At 47.0% G+C, this 17,184-nt stretch overlaps 1 protein-coding gene across 1 annotated transcript in view; it reads right to left on the reverse strand.

The window, feature by feature from the left end:
* Positions 1–246: 246 nt before the first annotated feature.
* LOC132836985 (tumor necrosis factor receptor superfamily member 21-like) overlaps positions 247–17,184 on the reverse strand; it is a 29,629-nt gene continuing 12,691 nt past the window's right edge. Inside the window, exons 2-11 of the mRNA XM_060856590.1 lie at positions 13,847–14,024; positions 12,656–12,787; positions 12,106–12,220; positions 11,320–11,414; positions 11,100–11,234; positions 9,570–9,734; positions 9,011–9,045; positions 5,123–5,413; positions 3,660–3,708; positions 247–1,399 (exon numbers count right to left, since the gene is read on the reverse strand). Of these exons, the coding sequence (XP_060712573.1) occupies positions 1,113–1,399; positions 3,660–3,708; positions 5,123–5,413; positions 9,011–9,045; positions 9,570–9,734; positions 11,100–11,234; positions 11,320–11,414; positions 12,106–12,220; positions 12,656–12,787; positions 13,847–14,024 (1,482 nt within the window). The 3' untranslated portion in view covers positions 247–1,112. The remainder of the gene's footprint in view (positions 1,400–3,659; positions 3,709–5,122; positions 5,414–9,010; positions 9,046–9,569; positions 9,735–11,099; positions 11,235–11,319; positions 11,415–12,105; positions 12,221–12,655; positions 12,788–13,846; positions 14,025–17,184) is intronic.

A 17,184-nucleotide genomic window follows, 5' to 3' on the forward strand; every position in this document is an offset into this window, starting at 1 on the left:
GGACATCTTTAGAGTGTGGGAGGAAACCCTCACAGACACCGGGAGAATGTGCAAACTCCACGCAGACAGTCACCGAAGGTGGGTATTGAACCTGGCACGGTGAGGCAGCAGTGCTAACCACTGAGCCACCATGTCATACAAAATTAGTGCAGGGAGATCGTTCCCAAATCTGGCTTCAATGTGGAAACACAATCATTTCCTTAGTCTTCAGCTCAAATTGGAAGAGAGATCGACGACACACTCTGATTTTATAGTAAAAAGCAGTATTTTTATACGTTTTGTGTTACAATGATCATACACAACATAATTAATATACCACCTCCTTCTATTCCATGGGGCCAATCTTGTAAACACCTGATCAATGATGGACACTCCTATGGTTGTTAGTTTTCTTTTCATGCTGTTTAACAGTTATTGTAACCTCTAGGCCTTGGGAACTTTCTATCTTTGAGTTACAATTTCATTATTTCTACATTGTTACAAATCTTCGAAATCTTTATCCTTGAATGTTTCTTGTAACTTGTTGTTTAGACAATGCTCCCTTGTGCCTTAAAAACTCACTTTCTCAAGGGCACCGTTATCTTTCAGTTATGCTGAAGAAAGCTTTTTTTTTAAAAAGTCTGGCCATTTTTGTATCACTTAAAAACACAAACTCCAACAGCCATCATCCTCTATTTACTTTCTGATCATTAATCTGTCTCAGCCTTGATTGTACTTAGTCAATAATAACAGGTTCAATGCTCCATTTTTCATTGATTCAAATTTCCATCCTGTCATGTGGAGTCAAATGTTATTAAGGTTTTCTAGTCTTTAAAAATAACTTTATTAAAATAGCTTAAAAAATACAAATATTTATTTGACCGAACTAGCTTGAGACGAGTGCATTAAACTTCTTTGCTGAAGAATATCAGGGCTGTAGATGCTAACACGAAAATTGAGAATGTTGTGTTGTCCTTTTGCTTCAGCACAGTCTGTCGTCGCTGAGTATGGAATTCTTTCCAATGTTCCAAGGCCAAGGTGCAGTGCATTGCCAGTCCGTGCTGGCTCCAACAGATCTCGTGCTAAATGCTTGCATTTCTCATCAAACGTTTCTGCAAAATCATTCCTGAAATTCAGTGCACTTTGGTTCCATGACTGACTATACATTGATATATATCATTCGCTGCCTTTACCAGTTCCATGTCACATAGAGTCTGCAGTAGAAATGTAATCGAGGCTTTTTTACCCTGTTTCTGAGACCAAATACGAAGCATCTGATAATGTCCTTCCCTAATGTTATTTGCGTTGTTGCGTTCAGCCTCGTCAATCTCATTTTCAGTCAGCTGAAGTTTCCGCATAAACTCCTTGAATCTTCTGATAGGGACGTAATCCAGAAAGTACGGGAAATACTGTGACAAATCTGAAAAGACATCAGCACGTTAAAAGATTTTAATTTTCATGCCGTCACTTTCAGAGAGCTAAATTACCCGAGAGATCAGTCATGCACCTGACCACCACACAAGAGAGTGCAGGGCGTGCAACATCAAATAGAAAGGGTTCAGGCTGCAGTGAATCAACTCATTTCACTGGACTGTGTTGTCTTTTGTTCATCTTCATTCTTGGAAGGAATGTAGCCATCTTGGGAAAGGACAACATTTGTGGCCCAACTCTAATTACCCCTGAACTGATCAGCTTACTGGAATCAATTCAGATAGCAGTTAACTGGTCATTGCGTTATTCTGTAAACTTCAGAACTGTTCGTGGATTGAGAGAATCAGAAAGTGCTCTGTCTGGAATAAGCTGGGAAGAGACAAGGATGAACTGTTATGGAGGAATTGAAAACAATTAGCCACATCTCAGAAAAGAAGGAGTTACAGCTCCATAAAGAAACCTGTTCAAACAACTGCTTGCCAACTGACTGCCTTACTCCACAAGGGCAAATGCAGAAAATCTTAGGGAGTTAATTTCAGGACAAGCTGTGTTTTAAACAGACAGCTAACACTGAATATAACAAAGGACAAAGGGTTGGCATGGTGGCTCAGTGGTTAGCACTGATGCCTCACAGCGCCAAGGACCTGCGTTTGATTCCACCCTCGGGAGCGACTGTCTGTATGGAGTTTGCACATTCTCCCTGTGTCTGTGTGGGTTTGCTCCGGTTTCCACCCACAGTCCAAAAGTGTGCAGGATCGGTGACACGGCCGTGCTAAATCGTCCATCGTGTTGGGTGCACTGGTCAGGGATAAATATTGGGTATGGGAAATCCTCTGGATGGATTTCTTTTCACAGGGATGGTGTGAACGTGATGGGCCTGTTTCCACACTGTAGGGAATCTAATCTAAACTGAAAAAAACGACTCCTGACAAGAAAATAAGCTGCAGACTTTTGAGGGCTTCACCAGGAATGCCACATCGTAAGCTTGAAGGTCAGAAAATACTACACACGTTCCAGGATTCTTCCTTAGCAGAATTCTGGAGAACAGTGCTGCACAAGGATCGAAGCCTGGACACATCCAGAGACAGAAACTGTTGGTTGGGATCATGGCTCAGTTCCACCGTTAATTGGGAATAGCCAAGTTGGTTTGTGAGGCTTAACTTGCTGACTTGGGGGTCTTAGTTTGGTCACATTTTGCCATGAAGTTTAAATGATTGTCTGTTCCTTAGTAAGTAGCCCATCTGCTGAAGTGAACTTAGACACAATTGCAAGTTTAGAACTTAGCTCTGGACTTGAAATGTTAATTCTGCTTTCTCTCCACCGACCTGCTGAGTTTTTCCAGCAAATTTGTATTTTTGTTTCCCAGATCATGAGCCCAGGCCTCTGGATTTGCAGTCAATGACATTATCAAAGCTCAGGGAGAATCACAAAGGGAAGGGATTGGATCAGAGACTATTCAGTCTGGGCAAATGGATCCAAACCAGGTACCTGCCAACCCCTGTACGATCGACAGCAACCCAAGCTGAGATGTGTTCACTATCCAGTAGTCTGCCTATCTCGTGTGACAGCTGACAGTGACGTCTGCTTGGGCTGTTCTTATGAGATATCAGAGTGAATCAGCACCTTCATATCTCACAGGAAACAGGTGACACCCAGTCCTTGCAACAGCAGAAACCTCAGTTGAGATGTACAGCTAAACTCTAGAGAGACACACATGAGAGTTAGGGCCTGAGTCTCCTCAGAACTCTCCCTCCAGCCGACATTGACCCCCTGTGAACAGACTGCTCACCAGAGCCTGACAAATGACAAACGCAAGCTCCTGTATCAATATCGCGCCCTTCACCCAGTGAATACCCACAGAAAGAAGTTTCAACAGCCAGTTGCAAAGGGAGATAACAGGACAGGCGACAAATAGTTTGATCAAAAAAGCAGATTTTGAAAAGAATAGAGACGATGCTAGAGAGGTGCAGGAAGGCATTTTCAGACCTCGGAGGGAAGTCAGCTGAAGACACGGCCACCAACAGTGGAGCTGTAGACACTTGGGATATTCAAGAGGCCACAATTGGAGGCGCACAGATATCAGAGAGAGGACCGGGGCTGGAAGTGATCAGCAGGATGGGAGAGGGGTGAAAATCACAGGAGGATACAGCAAAAAAATCAGGATTAAAACCTTAAAACTGAAGAGAAACTGAAAAGAAATTACTCATCAGTCACAAGACCCCAACAAAGTCAATCACCAAGAGGCTTACCTTTGCTTTGAGACAATTCCTCAGCAAGCTGAAAAGGATGAGGACTTTCCTGTAAAATACAGGTTAATAAACTGAAATTAAAAGGTGAAGATGTTCAACCTTTTGTAACTGTAACACAGGTCGATGTTGACAAGTCCCGTCCAGGTTCTTATGTGCACAGACCTTTTTGAGCGTTGCGTGTTCAGGGCGAATGGGGATGAGCATTTTGCGAATTGCCATGCTGCTAAAATCTAATGCCAAACCAAGTTGGCACGTTAAATCGAAAGTGAGAAAACTTCCCTCAGAGTTCAATTTAACGCGTCAAGTGAAATGGATGAAGCTGCTGATCTCCGAAACTCCAACAAAAGGGAAAGGGATGCGACAGGCCTCATCAAGCCATTCATTCAGATCTTGGCTGACCTGAGGCTTGAATGCAACCTCTCCCCATGCACAAACTCCGAATGTCACTGCCCTTCAAGTCCTTCAGGGAACAAAATAGTCTTCCAACCTCTGTTGAGGATAAACTCAATGCCTGAGAATTCATGACCCTCTGAGGTAGAAAATTAAACAGGTTCGCCAACCTCTGTATGAAGTAATTTCGACCTCACCTCAGCCCGAAATGGCTGGAACTGTGACCCCATCGTTTGACATTTCCCAAACCCGGGAAAGCCACCTCTCACCATGCATTCTGGCAGGTCGTCGAGAATCATTCCGCATTTCGACCTCTCACTTGGCTAAATTCCAGGGAGTATGGGGCCAATCTACACTATCTCTGCTCATAGGACAGTCTGAGAGAGAGCAATCCAGTGAACCGTTGTCACACTCACTCGAAGCCATGTACATGTGAGGTCAGAACTAGAGAACACATTTTTAAAAGTGTAAGGAGAAAGATTTGTAAGGGACACGAGGGATGACTTATTCACATAGAGGATGGCACGTGCATGGAATGAACTGCCAGAGGAAGTGGTGGATGCAGATAAGTCACAACATTGAAAAGACTTTTGGACAGGTGAACAGGAAAGGTTTGAAGGGACATGAGCCAAATGCAGACAAGTGGTATTGTTTATTTTGGGAAACTCATCATCATGGACATGTTACACCGAAGGGTCTGTTTCTGTGTTGTATTTTCTGAGAGATGGAGAGCAAAACTGTGCACAGTGTTCCAGATGTGGTCTTACAAAAGCCTCAGATCAATGCAGTAGGCTTCCTGAACTCTAATACTGTCACCGCATTGTAGTAAGGGTCAGCATGCCACTGGGTCTCCCAATTGCTTGCTTCACCTGGATTTTCACTTCCTGTGTCTCACAGACAAGGACACTCAAATGCTTTGAAACACCAACATTTCCCAGTCTCTCATCTTTCCAAACTTATTTTGTCTTTCCAATCTTCCCCACAAAATGGATAACATCATATATTCCCTGCCTTGCCCAGTCACCACCCCAAGGATGAGGCTTTAATGTGGATATGTTTTCTTGTGGACTTGCCTTGCACTGAACAGGAGACTGCTCCTCAGGCTGAGTGCTGAATGGATGCGACAACGAAGCATTTCCTGGACAACTGGCCTCAGCTCGAGCGTGAGGTGGACTGAAAATTCCCATCTGTGGTTTGAGCTGAGGCTTCCCCAGCAAAGAGTCACTCATGGAGCCAGAGGTCGTCCCAGGGGAGCTTTGCACAAAACGAGTTGAGCTCCCTGGTAATAAACTCATCCTCTCATCCTGATCTTGGCTCAGATCATCGGCCACTTTCTCACCAGTGGTAGCTGTGCTCCTCATATCCTGGTGGGAGAAGACAGATATCATAGAACCATGGAAACAGGCAATTTGGCTCATCAAATCCACAACTACTCTCCGAAGAGGAACCCACCCAGACCCATTCCCCTACCCTATTATTCAACATTTACCCCTGACGAATGCATCTAACCCACAAATCCCTGAACACTATGGGCAATTTAGCACAAGCCGATTCACTTAACTAGCACAACTTTATACTGCAGGTGGAAACTGGAGCACTCGAAAGAAACCCACGCAGACATGGGGAGAATGTGCAAACTCCACGCAGACAGTCGCCCAGGGTGGGAATTGAACCCGGGTCCCTGGCTCTGCGAGGAAGCAGTGCTAACCACTGAGCCACTGTGCCTTTCTCACTCAATCGCTCAATAACTGAATAGGAAGCACTTCCTGAAATGATTTCAACAGGCAATTGGACAGGCACTTGAGGAAACAAGTTCTCAGAGGTGGGGCAACGTGACTGACTTGATTGCTGTACAGACATGAATTTTGAGGGGCTGAATGGCCATCCTCTGTGCCAATAATGACCCGACCTACTGAAGGTTGAAAGCAAATCTCCGTGGAATTCAGAGACGGTTTATTACAGAACTGTCCGGAACCCTGAGACATGAGACCATCTTGGCACAAAACACTGGGCCGCTCCTCATACCCAGTCCATAAGATCATGACGCATTTTGTGACAAAGGGATCCTGGGAAAAGAGCTTTGGAGGACCCTAGGATGTATTCAGAATTGAAGAGGAATTAAATGATGATCAGAAAATAGGTGCAGTGCTGTGAAGTGGGGGAATTTAGTTCTTACTCTGCTTCTCCGTGTGGGTGGTGGGCGTGTTGGTTTTGGTGGTGATGGTGGTCTCTGCATCACTTAATCAATCAGGTAACGAGAACGGTGTAGCAACTGTAGGCAGCGTGTCAGAAACACGCCTGGGAGTGGGTCACCTGGCCTCTCTCACCACTCCCCACGCCATTCAATAAGATCATGATTGGACTCTTACATCAACTCCATCACCCCTGCTGATTCTCCCATTTCTATCGATATGTCTCAAACGTACTCATTAATCAGACTTCGCGGGTGGAGAATGACCAGAACCAAACCTGACCAGCCATCTAAAAGCTGTATAGAGTACTCATCTCCTGACTCCCAAAGCCTGTCCCAAAATCGACAGGGTTCATGTGCGAATGTGATGGAATATTCCCCATTTGCTCTGGATGGGGGCAGCTCCAATAAACACTCAGGAAGGTCAACACCTCCAGGAGAAAGCAGCCCCTGCTTGATTCGCGCCACACTCAAAAACATTCACTCCCTCCACCACTGACGCTGAGTTACAGCGGTGAGTGTACCACCTACAAGCTGCACTGCAGAAATACACCAAGATTGTGAGACAGCACCTTCCAAACCCATGACCACGACCATCTAGAAGGACAAGGGTAGCATTTACATGTGAACATCATTGCCTGCAAGTTACTGTCCATCCCAAAGGACATGAAGGCTCTACCTACAGCATGTGAATTGCAGTGGGTCTAGATGGCAGCTCCCCACCACCTTCCCAAGGTCAACTTGGAATGGGGAACAAATTGCTAGCAGCCAGTAATGCCCACGTCCCACCTGCCAACAAGAAAAGAACCCTGACCTGAAAACATATCGCCACTCCTTCAGCGTCGCTGAGGCCATAAACGTGGAATGTCCTCTGGAATAGCACTGTGGTTCGATGTACAGCAGAGGTTCAAGAAGGCAGCTCATCACCACCTTCTTCAGGGCAACGAGGGATGGGCAATGAATGTTAAAAATGTCCCAAGATTCACAACCCTCTGAGCAAAGACTTCTCTCCTCATTTCAGGGTACAATGCTCCTTTGTACTGAGGTTATGTCTGTTCAAACCCAAGTTATCAAGCCCTATCAGAACTTCTGTTAAACAACTCGTAAAAAAAAATACCCTGGCCACTCAGCCCAACTGCCATGCTGATGTTAATGCCCCCTGAATCAAACCTACAATTTCGTTCACTGGTGGGATGTGGGCATTACTGGCTGCTAGCATTTTGTTCCCCATTCCAAGTTGACCTTGGGAAGGTGGTGGGGAGCTGCCATCTTGAACCACTGCAATTCACATGCTGTAGGTCGAGCCTTGAGATACTTACGAGCATCTCTCATTCTCATAAGCCCCACAGTCGACACCAATACCCAGACTGCGTCATGAGGACAGGCTTGACGGACTAGGCCTGTATCCTCTGGAATTTGGAAGAGTCAGAGGTGACTTAATTGAAATGCCTAAGATCCAGATGGGACTCGACTGGTTAGATGTTGAAAGGACGTTTCTTTTTAGTGGCAAAAGTGAGGAGTGCAGATGCTGGAGATTAGAGTGGGGCGTGGGGTGCTGGAACAACACAGGCAGCGTCCGAGGAGCAGGAGAATTGACGTTTCGGGCAAAAGCCCTTCATCAGGAATTAGATTAGATTCCCTACAGTGTGGAAACAGGCCATTTGGCCCAACAAGTCCACTGACCCTCTGAAGAGCGACACACCCATACCCATTCCCCTACCCTATATTGACCTGACTAATGCAATTTAGCACGGCCAATTCACCGGACCTGCACATCTTTGGACTGTGGGAGGAAACCCACGCAGACACGGGGAGAACGTGCAAACTCCACACGGACTGTTGCACAAGGCGGGGATGGAACCAAAGTCCCTGGCGCTGCGAGGCAGTAGTGCTAACCACTGAGCCACCGTGCCATCCCAGACTGCTAGGATTTCCATTCCTGATGAAGGGCTTTTGGCCAAAACGTCGATTCTCCTGCTTCTCGGGTACTGCCTGTGCTTTTCCCAGCATCACACTCTCGCTTACTTTTAGTGGGACATCCAGAACCCAGGGTTGGTGTTTAAAAATAAGGGGTGGCCGGACTGAGGACAACGGGTTAAGAGGCTTCAGAACTCCCTTCTTTAAAAGCCAGAATCCTGAAATATTTTTAAAGTGATGAGAAGTGATCGGGGATGCAGGAATGTCAAGCTGAGGTTAAAATCTGATCAGTCATGATCTTATTGAACGGCAGAACAGGCTCGACAGGCCAACACTTGTTTCTCGTTGCTATGTCGGTAACATCAGCCCCTGCAGCACCTCTGTCCCTCTGTCCCAATGAAACCAGATCAGAGATGCAAACCAAAAGAGAATGGCAGAAAGCTGCTGCTTCTCAAACCATGAGCTGACAGTCTGTGAAAGTTGAGACTTTAAAGTCTCCTTCCCCATTGTTCTGTCACAGGCATGTCCTGACTTGCCCTCAGCCCTGCAGTGCGTCTCTGCGGACTCGCCCATATCATGGATGCCAGTGCTGCGCCAAATGAGCACAATTGAGGAGCAGTTCAGAGAGGGTCGGTGACCGGGACCCTGTCGCAGCCAAGCTCATCACTTCATCACAAAAGAAAAACACAAATTGCTGGAAAATCTCAGAAGCTCTGGCAGCATCTGTGGAGAGAAAGCAGAGGTGGAGTTCCGGGATCATCTCTCCACAGATTCTGCTCAGGGATTGGAGCTATTGCTGCTTCTGATTTCCAGCGTCTGTCGTTCTTCAGAATTTTTTTCATCATTTACTCACCACTGAACTGGTTCCTGTTGATCTGGAGCTAGGATCTGTAATGCACAGAGATGACATTTACATGACAGAAACAAAATACCAGCAACATGACCGCAGGCTATCCAAACTCACCTCCCGAACTAACATTCCCCCAAGGTGACATGCATGTGTACAGTATTTATACTCGACACTGATTCTGCTGCCCATACAAAATTGGCTGGTCAGTGGGAGCAGGCGAAAGAGGGAGGAATTGAGTGTGAGATTCAGAGGTCCAAGACGAAAAAAATGAAGAGGTGGACCCTCGTCACCAGAGTCAAAGAAACAGGAGCAGGATTCGATCATTCTGCCCCTCGCACAATTCAACACCATCGTGGCTGATCATGGATTTGAATGGAATTTCTCAATCTCTCACAAAGAGACCTGTCAAAGCCATCCTCAAATATAACACTGCCTCTCGGGTGCAGAATTCCAAATCCCTGTGAGGGAAGAAATTCCACCTTATCGAAACAATCGCTCCCTTCTCTGAGACTGTGTCCCCAGATGTAACAAGACCAGAACCTTGTGCTTCCAGTATGCTCACCTCTCGTTCTGCTGCCGTGCTCGTTCTCATGACCTGTGGTCGCACTGTCATGGTTTGAGTCTGTGACCACCTCATTCAGTGTCCTGTCACAGTCGGCTCTTTGTTCTGCTTCTTGGTGAACACCATTGCCAAACTTGGACTGCAACATGCTGAGGACAGCCAGGGCTAAACAAAAAAAAAGACACAGGGACAATCAGGGCACTTTGGCGTTACCAATGAGCCAGGGTTCACCTGTGTGGAATCCTCAACGCAGCTTCAAATCCTCTCACAGACCGAGCGGGTGCCACATTGCCAGAGGGTCGCTATGGCTGGAGCAGCACAATGGAAAGGCTCGGAATCAGGGAGAGTCAGTACTGAGGGAGTGCCGCACTGTCAGAGGGTCAGTGCTGAGGGTGTGCTGCACTGTCGGAGGGTCAGTGCTGAGGGAGTGCTGCACTGTCAGAGGGTCAGTACTGAGGGAATGCCGCACTGTCAGAGGGTCAGTGCTGAGGGAGTGCTGCACTGTCGGAGGGTCAGTGCTGAGGGAGGGCTGCACTGTCAGAGGGTCAGTACTGAGGGAGTGCGGCACTGTCGGAGGGTCAGTATTGAGGGAGTGCCGCACAGTCAGAGGGTCAGTACTGAGGGAGTGCTGCAGTGTCGGAGGGTCAGTACTGAGGTAGTGCTGCAGTGTCGGAGGGTCAGTACTGAGGGAATGCCGCACTGTCAGGGTCAGTGCTGAGGGAGTGCTGCACTGTCAGAGGGTCAGTACTGAGGGAATGCCACACTGTCAGAGTCAGTGCTGAGGGAGTGCTGCACTGTCAGAGGGTCAGTACTGAGGGACTGCCACACTGTCGGAGGGTCAGTACTGAGGGAGTGCTGCACTGTCGGAGGGTCAGTACTGAGGGAGTGCCACACTGTCAGAATGTCAGTACTGAGGGAGCGCTGCACTGTCAGAGGGTCAGTACTGAGGGAGTACCACACTGTCAGAAGGTCAGTACTGAGGGAGTGCTGCACTGTCAGAAGGTCAGTGCTGAGGGAGTGCCACACTGTCGGGGGGTCAGTACTGAGGGAGTGCTGCACTGTCGGAGGGTCACTGATGAGGGAGTGCCACGCTGTCTGAGTGCCTGGAGTGACGGACTGCCACATTCAGAGGTCTGGTACCAACGGAGTGCTGCCTAGACCAATAGTTTGCCCAAAGTGAGTGTTTGTGGTAGTACACTATGCTTACCTCAATACTACATCAATGACTGTGCTCAAATGTCTGTCATTTATTGTGAATGGGCTTGGGGACAGCCACTGAAATGCCGGATGTTACGAGGAATTGGGAAATTTGGAAGCGAGGAAGGACCGGTTCTTGGACAAACCGTTGCAGCAGGAAAAATGTTTGGACGTGAGCAGAAGTGGGTGAGCAGTGGTCTATTTGGGACAGTGGCTGATGGCAGTCCTGATAAGGAAGGCTCTGGTACATCTCTGCTCCTTTAGATGTGAGGATAGGCAAACCCGAGTCAAACAAATATGCCTTAAAATCTGTCAACTCATTCATACATTTACCTGGCCACTGATTCCTGCATCCATTTGCCTGGGAGTTACCTGTCACCTTGCAGCACTCAAGTTTCTTCGAGTACCAAGCAAGCAGAACACACCCAATAACCACGGGAATAATGGATACAATTGCAACAATTTCACCTGAAAAAAGACAACATTCCAGTTATTCACAGTTGGGACACAACAGCAAAGCTATTTTTGCACATCAGTTATGGTAAATACTCGCCTGCTGAAAGACTTCTTGCAGGGGATATTTTCTCTTCACATACAATGTCTGATGTCGGAGTACACGCAGTTTTCACAGTCTGACCTTCCGGGCAGCTGGAAAACCAGATGAAAGAATTAGAATATTCAAACAAGGACAAATGGTTGTATCACAAAATATAACAGCATTGGGAGTGTTTGATGGGGGACAGTGTAGAGGGAGCTTTACTCTGTATCTAACCCCATGTTGTCCCTGTCCTGGGAGTGTTTGATGGGGACAGTGGAGAGAGAGCTTTACTCTGTATCTAACCCCATGTTGTCCCTGTCCTGGGAGTGTTTGATGGGGACAGTGGAGAGAGAGCTTTACTCTGTATCTAACCCTGTGCTGTCTCTGTCCTGGGAGTGTTTGATGGGGGGAACAGTGCAGAGGGAGCTTTACTCTGTATCCAACCCCGTGCTGTCCCTGTCCCGAGAGTGTTTGATGGGGGGACAGTGTAGAGAGAGCTTTACTCTGTATCTAACCCCGTGCTGGAACTGACCTGTGGTTATTTGATGCGGACAGTGTCAAGGGAGCTTTACTTTTCGTTAAAAGAGTGGAGAGAGTTTTCCCCTCTATGTAACACTGCGATGTACCTGACCTGGGTATGTCTGATGGGGACAAAATGGACTGGGTGATGTGCAGCCACTTCCAATGAATGGAACAGTGAATTTATATAAATTCACAGTCAGACTTCACTTTGCAGGTTCGCGCACACACACACACACACACACACACTCACTCATAAGTATGGGATCAATCTGTACTCACCTGGTTCTACACTTCCTGCATATCTCACAGGACTGCTCTTGAGAGCAGAATGTTCCTGTGTTGCACTGGCACACCGTGTTGCTCTGTGCAGAGCAGGGAGACACGACCTCCTGATCTGTGGAGCAACACAGCAAGCAATTGAGATTGGTCCATTTGCAGGCAGGACAAAGGATGAGCAATTCAAAGCTGCTTCAGACAGAGAGCATTGTAGGCCAGCAGGAGGCTGGAAGGAGACAGCAAACCAGGCAGCATCAGCAGGTGGAGAGTCCTTCCAGCCTCCCGCCTGCCTACTTTGGGTCCAGCATCTGCAGTTTTGTTTTTGTGTCAGACAGATAGCACAGCACAGTGCGGACCTCTGTGCTGTAACATCTGACAAACCGAACCCTCTGACCTGGAGCTTGGGGACCTCAGAGCCACAGCTGGCGATACGTCTTCCTGTTGGTCGCACAAGGGTGGTCAAGCCATCCCTTTCCAGAGCAAAGGTGATTTCATGCAAAGCAGAAACGTTTCAAAGTTGAACCCAGGAATAGTTTTAACTCTGACTTCTTACCTTCTCTGCAAGAATGGCAGGGCAGGCAACTGCCTAGGCCATTGGGATATTCAGTATAGTCCTCTCCCTCAGTACAAGGTAGGCACTTGCCCCTGGTAAAGGGCGTCATACAGCTGTCAGCCACATAGGTTCCTGTAATCAGTGAGCAGGCCATTAACGAACAAGTCAGATCAATAACCACTCCCTTGCGATGAGGGGCGAGTTGGTCAAACCTCAGTGGGGCATTCCTTCACAGCAGTTCCATTCAAACACATGGCAATGCCCTCACTGGGTCACTCCCAGCTCTGTTCTGCACGCGTCAGTTAACTGAAGGTGAACGGCAATGGGGCTGAAGACAGACAGGTCTCCCGTTCCAAAGTGGAGGTAAGACTCCACCGTGATGTTCCCCGCGGCCACTTAGCCAACCAACCTGCAACATCTCACTTCCAATATGACCATAAAACCACAAGATAGGAGGGGAGTTAGGCTATTCGGCCCATCTCAATGTGCATGCAGAGGGCAATGAGGTGCAATCCCCATCAGTAGCCATTTCCCCAACCTGGGCAGCACCGAATCAGGACATCACCCCCATGACTTTCTCCACAAAGACCAACCATGGGATTGTTTTTGGCAGACAGAGAGAGAAAGGGGGAGGAACGAGTGTTAAAGCTGACGCCTCGTTTAATGGGACATGGTGCTGAGTACGATGCACCCCAACATTATCAGCGTTAGCACTGTGTTTGATGGGAAAAGCAGGTTTCTTGAACTGAACACCAACCAGCAGACCCTCCCAACAGCCCGTTGCCAGGCAACACAATTTGGTATCCATAGAAGGATTTGCATTTGAGGGTCTAGAAGCTTCTGTAGACAGAAAAACAGAGTCATGGTCATATCTCCTGGAGGGGTGATACCCAAAAGCCTGTCGCCAGCAGACCTCCAATTGCATGTTCAGCCCGACAACAGAGGAGCTCCTCCCTGACAACGACATTTGGCCAAATTCGGGCAAGATTGGTGGGGGCGGGCAGAGGGGGAATGCTTTACTTTATGAGCTAGCTCCCTCCTTTTTTTACTGAGCATTCGATTGAAGCTTGCAGCGGGTGTGACAATCCCAAGATCAGGCCTCTTGTTCAAGACCAGCTCCCAAGTACTGCCTCTGCCGTCAGACGATTTGCTCAATGTCTTCTGGTCAACAGGGAGAAGACCCGGACTCACCTGCAGGACACTTGAGGCAGAACAGATCAGCTCTCACCGGGTAATAGTCCTTTTTCGAGTAATCAATATCTTGGGCAGTCCAGTTGTTCTGAGTCAGAGCACTCCGGGCCTGGTTTCCGAGGTTCTGCTCTTCAGCCTGGTCATGCTTCCCATGTTGGGGCAGCCCTCGAACTGGAACCTGAAGGGGACCAAGGAGGTTTGAGAAAGTGAGGATGAATCCTTCAAAGCAAGGCCTCCAAAGGCATTTCACAAGCATTATCTGACACAGGCTCGCAGGTCGACGTGAGGGAATACCCAGGAAGATGTTTTGTAAAGGAGGGGAAGAGACAGAGAGGTTGAAGGACCCACCTTTACCTTGAAAACCTTCCCTTTAATTTTGTGTGAATAAACTGAAAAAAAGCAAACACAAACAGATTATGCCAGCTGAATGAGGATGCCAGAATCTGTTCAGTGTGCAGACAAGAGTGATAGAGATGTACTGCATGGAAACAGACCCTTCGGTCCAACTCCGCCATGCCAACCGGATGGCCTAACTTGCTGAGCCTTGTTCATAAAAAAACTGATGGGAGGATTTACACAGGTCAATCACTTAGGATTTAACAGCTTTTCGAATTCAACAGTTCCTTTGAAATCTTTCTGGAAGTTACTGAATAAATATTTGCTTGGGGAATGCTCGTGAGGCAAGACTTGCAAAGTTAATCCACAGTCTCCAAGGTAAAGAACAACTTTACTCAGAGAGTAGTAAGGGTACGGAATGCTTTGCCTCCATCGGGAGTAGATTCGCCAAGTTTAAGTGCATTTAAGTCGTCATTGGACAGTCAAATGGACGTACATGGAATAGTGTAGGTGGGATGGACTTCAGATTAGTATGACAGGCCGGCGCAACATCGAGGGCCGAAGGGCCTGTACTGGGCTGTAATGTTTTATGTTCTATAACTGCAGACACCAACAGTTAAGTCAAAACACTGGGAACATTATTGTCAATGCTGAAGAAATGAAGGAGGTGGTGTTATGATTCCAGCTGCTGGTAGGACTGGACACGTCAAATAAAGCCATAGAGTTATACAGATGTACAGCACGGAAACAGACCCTTGGGTCCAACCCGTCCATGCCGACCAGATATCCCAACCCAATCTAGTCCCACCTGCCAACACCCGGCCCATGTCCCTCCAAACCCTTCCTATTCACGTACCCATCCAAATGCCTCTTAAATGTTGCAATTGTACCAGCCTCCACCACATCCCCCGGCAGCTCATTCCATACACGTACCACCCTCTGTGTGAAAATCTTCAGGTGAAATATGACTTGACAGCTCATCTGTTCAATTCTTGCAATTTGGCCACCGCGGTGGTCAGTCACTGATCATAGTCACATGAGACAGGCAATGTACTTTTAAATAAGAACCCGCGTATGTTACTCAGAAGTAAAGAAAATCCAGAAAAATAGACCAGAAGCAGCAAAATAAAAGCTTCCACCCTGGTTTCTCAGTAATATGCTTTATACTCAATCCCAAAACAGTAAAGTGTCACTCTTAGCTGAACTCTTTAATTTCTGAATGACAAGGTTGCATCTGTCTTCCTACATGTCATAAAAGTTCAACTTTAAAACACTTCATCAATTGAATTACCAGGGAGATTGTTAATCACTTTAAACTAAAGTCACATGCTTTCTTGAAAATTATGTTTACGCTCAGGATTTAATAATGACTTCCTCGTCTTGTTTAAATTATGCCAAGTCCCCTTCACAGAATTCAAACAAAACTCTACTTTAGAATCTAAATTCCCAACAATAATACATAATTGAACCTTCTTTTTGTCAAAATTGTGAGTATACCCATCCTACTTTACTAGTCAGACCACAAAACACTGATGGAAGTATAATCTTTGGCAGCAGAGATCAAAAAGCATTACAACAAATACTTCTGTTACGAACAAAACATTTCAGGGGGCAGGCTCATTCAAGGACCCCAACCCCCATGGTTGTTGAAAAGACAGGTAATTGTTAAAATCAATTCCAAGCTGTGTAATTTAATCTCTTTCGGCAGGGAATTTAAAATAATCCAAAGAGCAAGTGCAGAAATGTACAGAGTAGCACCCCACTCCTCCTCCTCTGAAATGTGGCACTGGAAGATGCCATTCAGGCCCCAAAATGTACGGCAGCAATCAGTGAGATTGGGGCTGATTTCTATTTCAACTCCTGGAGCAGATCTGCCATGTAAAGCTTACGGGCAATGCAAGGATTAAACAGGTCTGCAGTCAGTCTCGTGATTATTAGTAAGCTCCACTTGTGGTTTTGTTATTGAGTCATTCTCCTCTCCTTGTGTGTAATAATGTCTCTGAGCAGGTTGATCAGAAAGCCTCTCTTCCTTCCCCCCCCACCCCGAACTGAGGGAGTGGCACCTTGGATTGAAACAGTCTAACGCTGTGAACTTTGCTCCATGAAAACCACAGCTTCCAGTGATGAGATTACTTTCCCTACCTCTTTCTGCATGCGGTGCAGTTTGTCAGCAGAGCCTTGAGGGATATGGCAGGGAGGTATGGGACTGGGTGGGGGTGAGGAAATTGCTTTGCGTCATCTGATTATGGACTTGAAGATAACTGAGCAACTCATTTGTCATGCTTCCATCTTGAAGAAAACCGGTTTGCGCTGCTTTCATCCCTCTGTGGCCTTAACCCCTCCCGTTCTCAATCAATCTTTGGAGAACTCTGTGTTTGTCCACTTCTAGACTCTTGACCATCCCTCATACCTACTGAACTAATTTGGTAGGGGCATGGGAACCACATGAAGAAGTTAGTGGACAGGAAGGAGGCAGTAACTAAAGCCTGTAGGGAACTAGATATTGAGGGCAGCATGACGAAGCAGCAGAGTAGGCAGGAAGTGATGGATGAACGCAGAGGGACTGGTAGTCTGAGGTGCATTTGTTTTAATGCAAGAAATAAAGTAGGTGAGGCAGATGAACTTAGGGCTTGGATTAGTACCTGGGAGTATGATGCTGTTGCTATGACTGAGACTTGGTTGAGGGAAGGGCATGATTGGCAACTAAATACCCCAGGATATCAATGCTTCAGGTGGGATAGAGAGGGAGGTAAAAGGGGTGGAGGAGTTGCATTACTGGTCAAAGAAGATATCACAGCTGTGCTGAGGGAGGGCACAATGGAGGACTCGAGCAGTGAAGCAATATGGGCAGAGTTCAGAAATAGGAAGAGTGTGGTAATAATGTTGGGGCTACACTACAGGCTTCCCAACAGTGAGCGTGAGACAGAGGTACAAATATGTAGAGAGAGAGAGAGAGAGAGAGTTCAGATGTCCAAATCTAGAGAGAGATCAGAGAAAGATGT

Source organism: Hemiscyllium ocellatum, chromosome 48, assembly GCF_020745735.1.
Source record: "Hemiscyllium ocellatum isolate sHemOce1 chromosome 48, sHemOce1.pat.X.cur, whole genome shotgun sequence".
NCBI classification, from domain to species: domain Eukaryota; kingdom Metazoa; phylum Chordata; class Chondrichthyes; order Orectolobiformes; family Hemiscylliidae; genus Hemiscyllium; species Hemiscyllium ocellatum.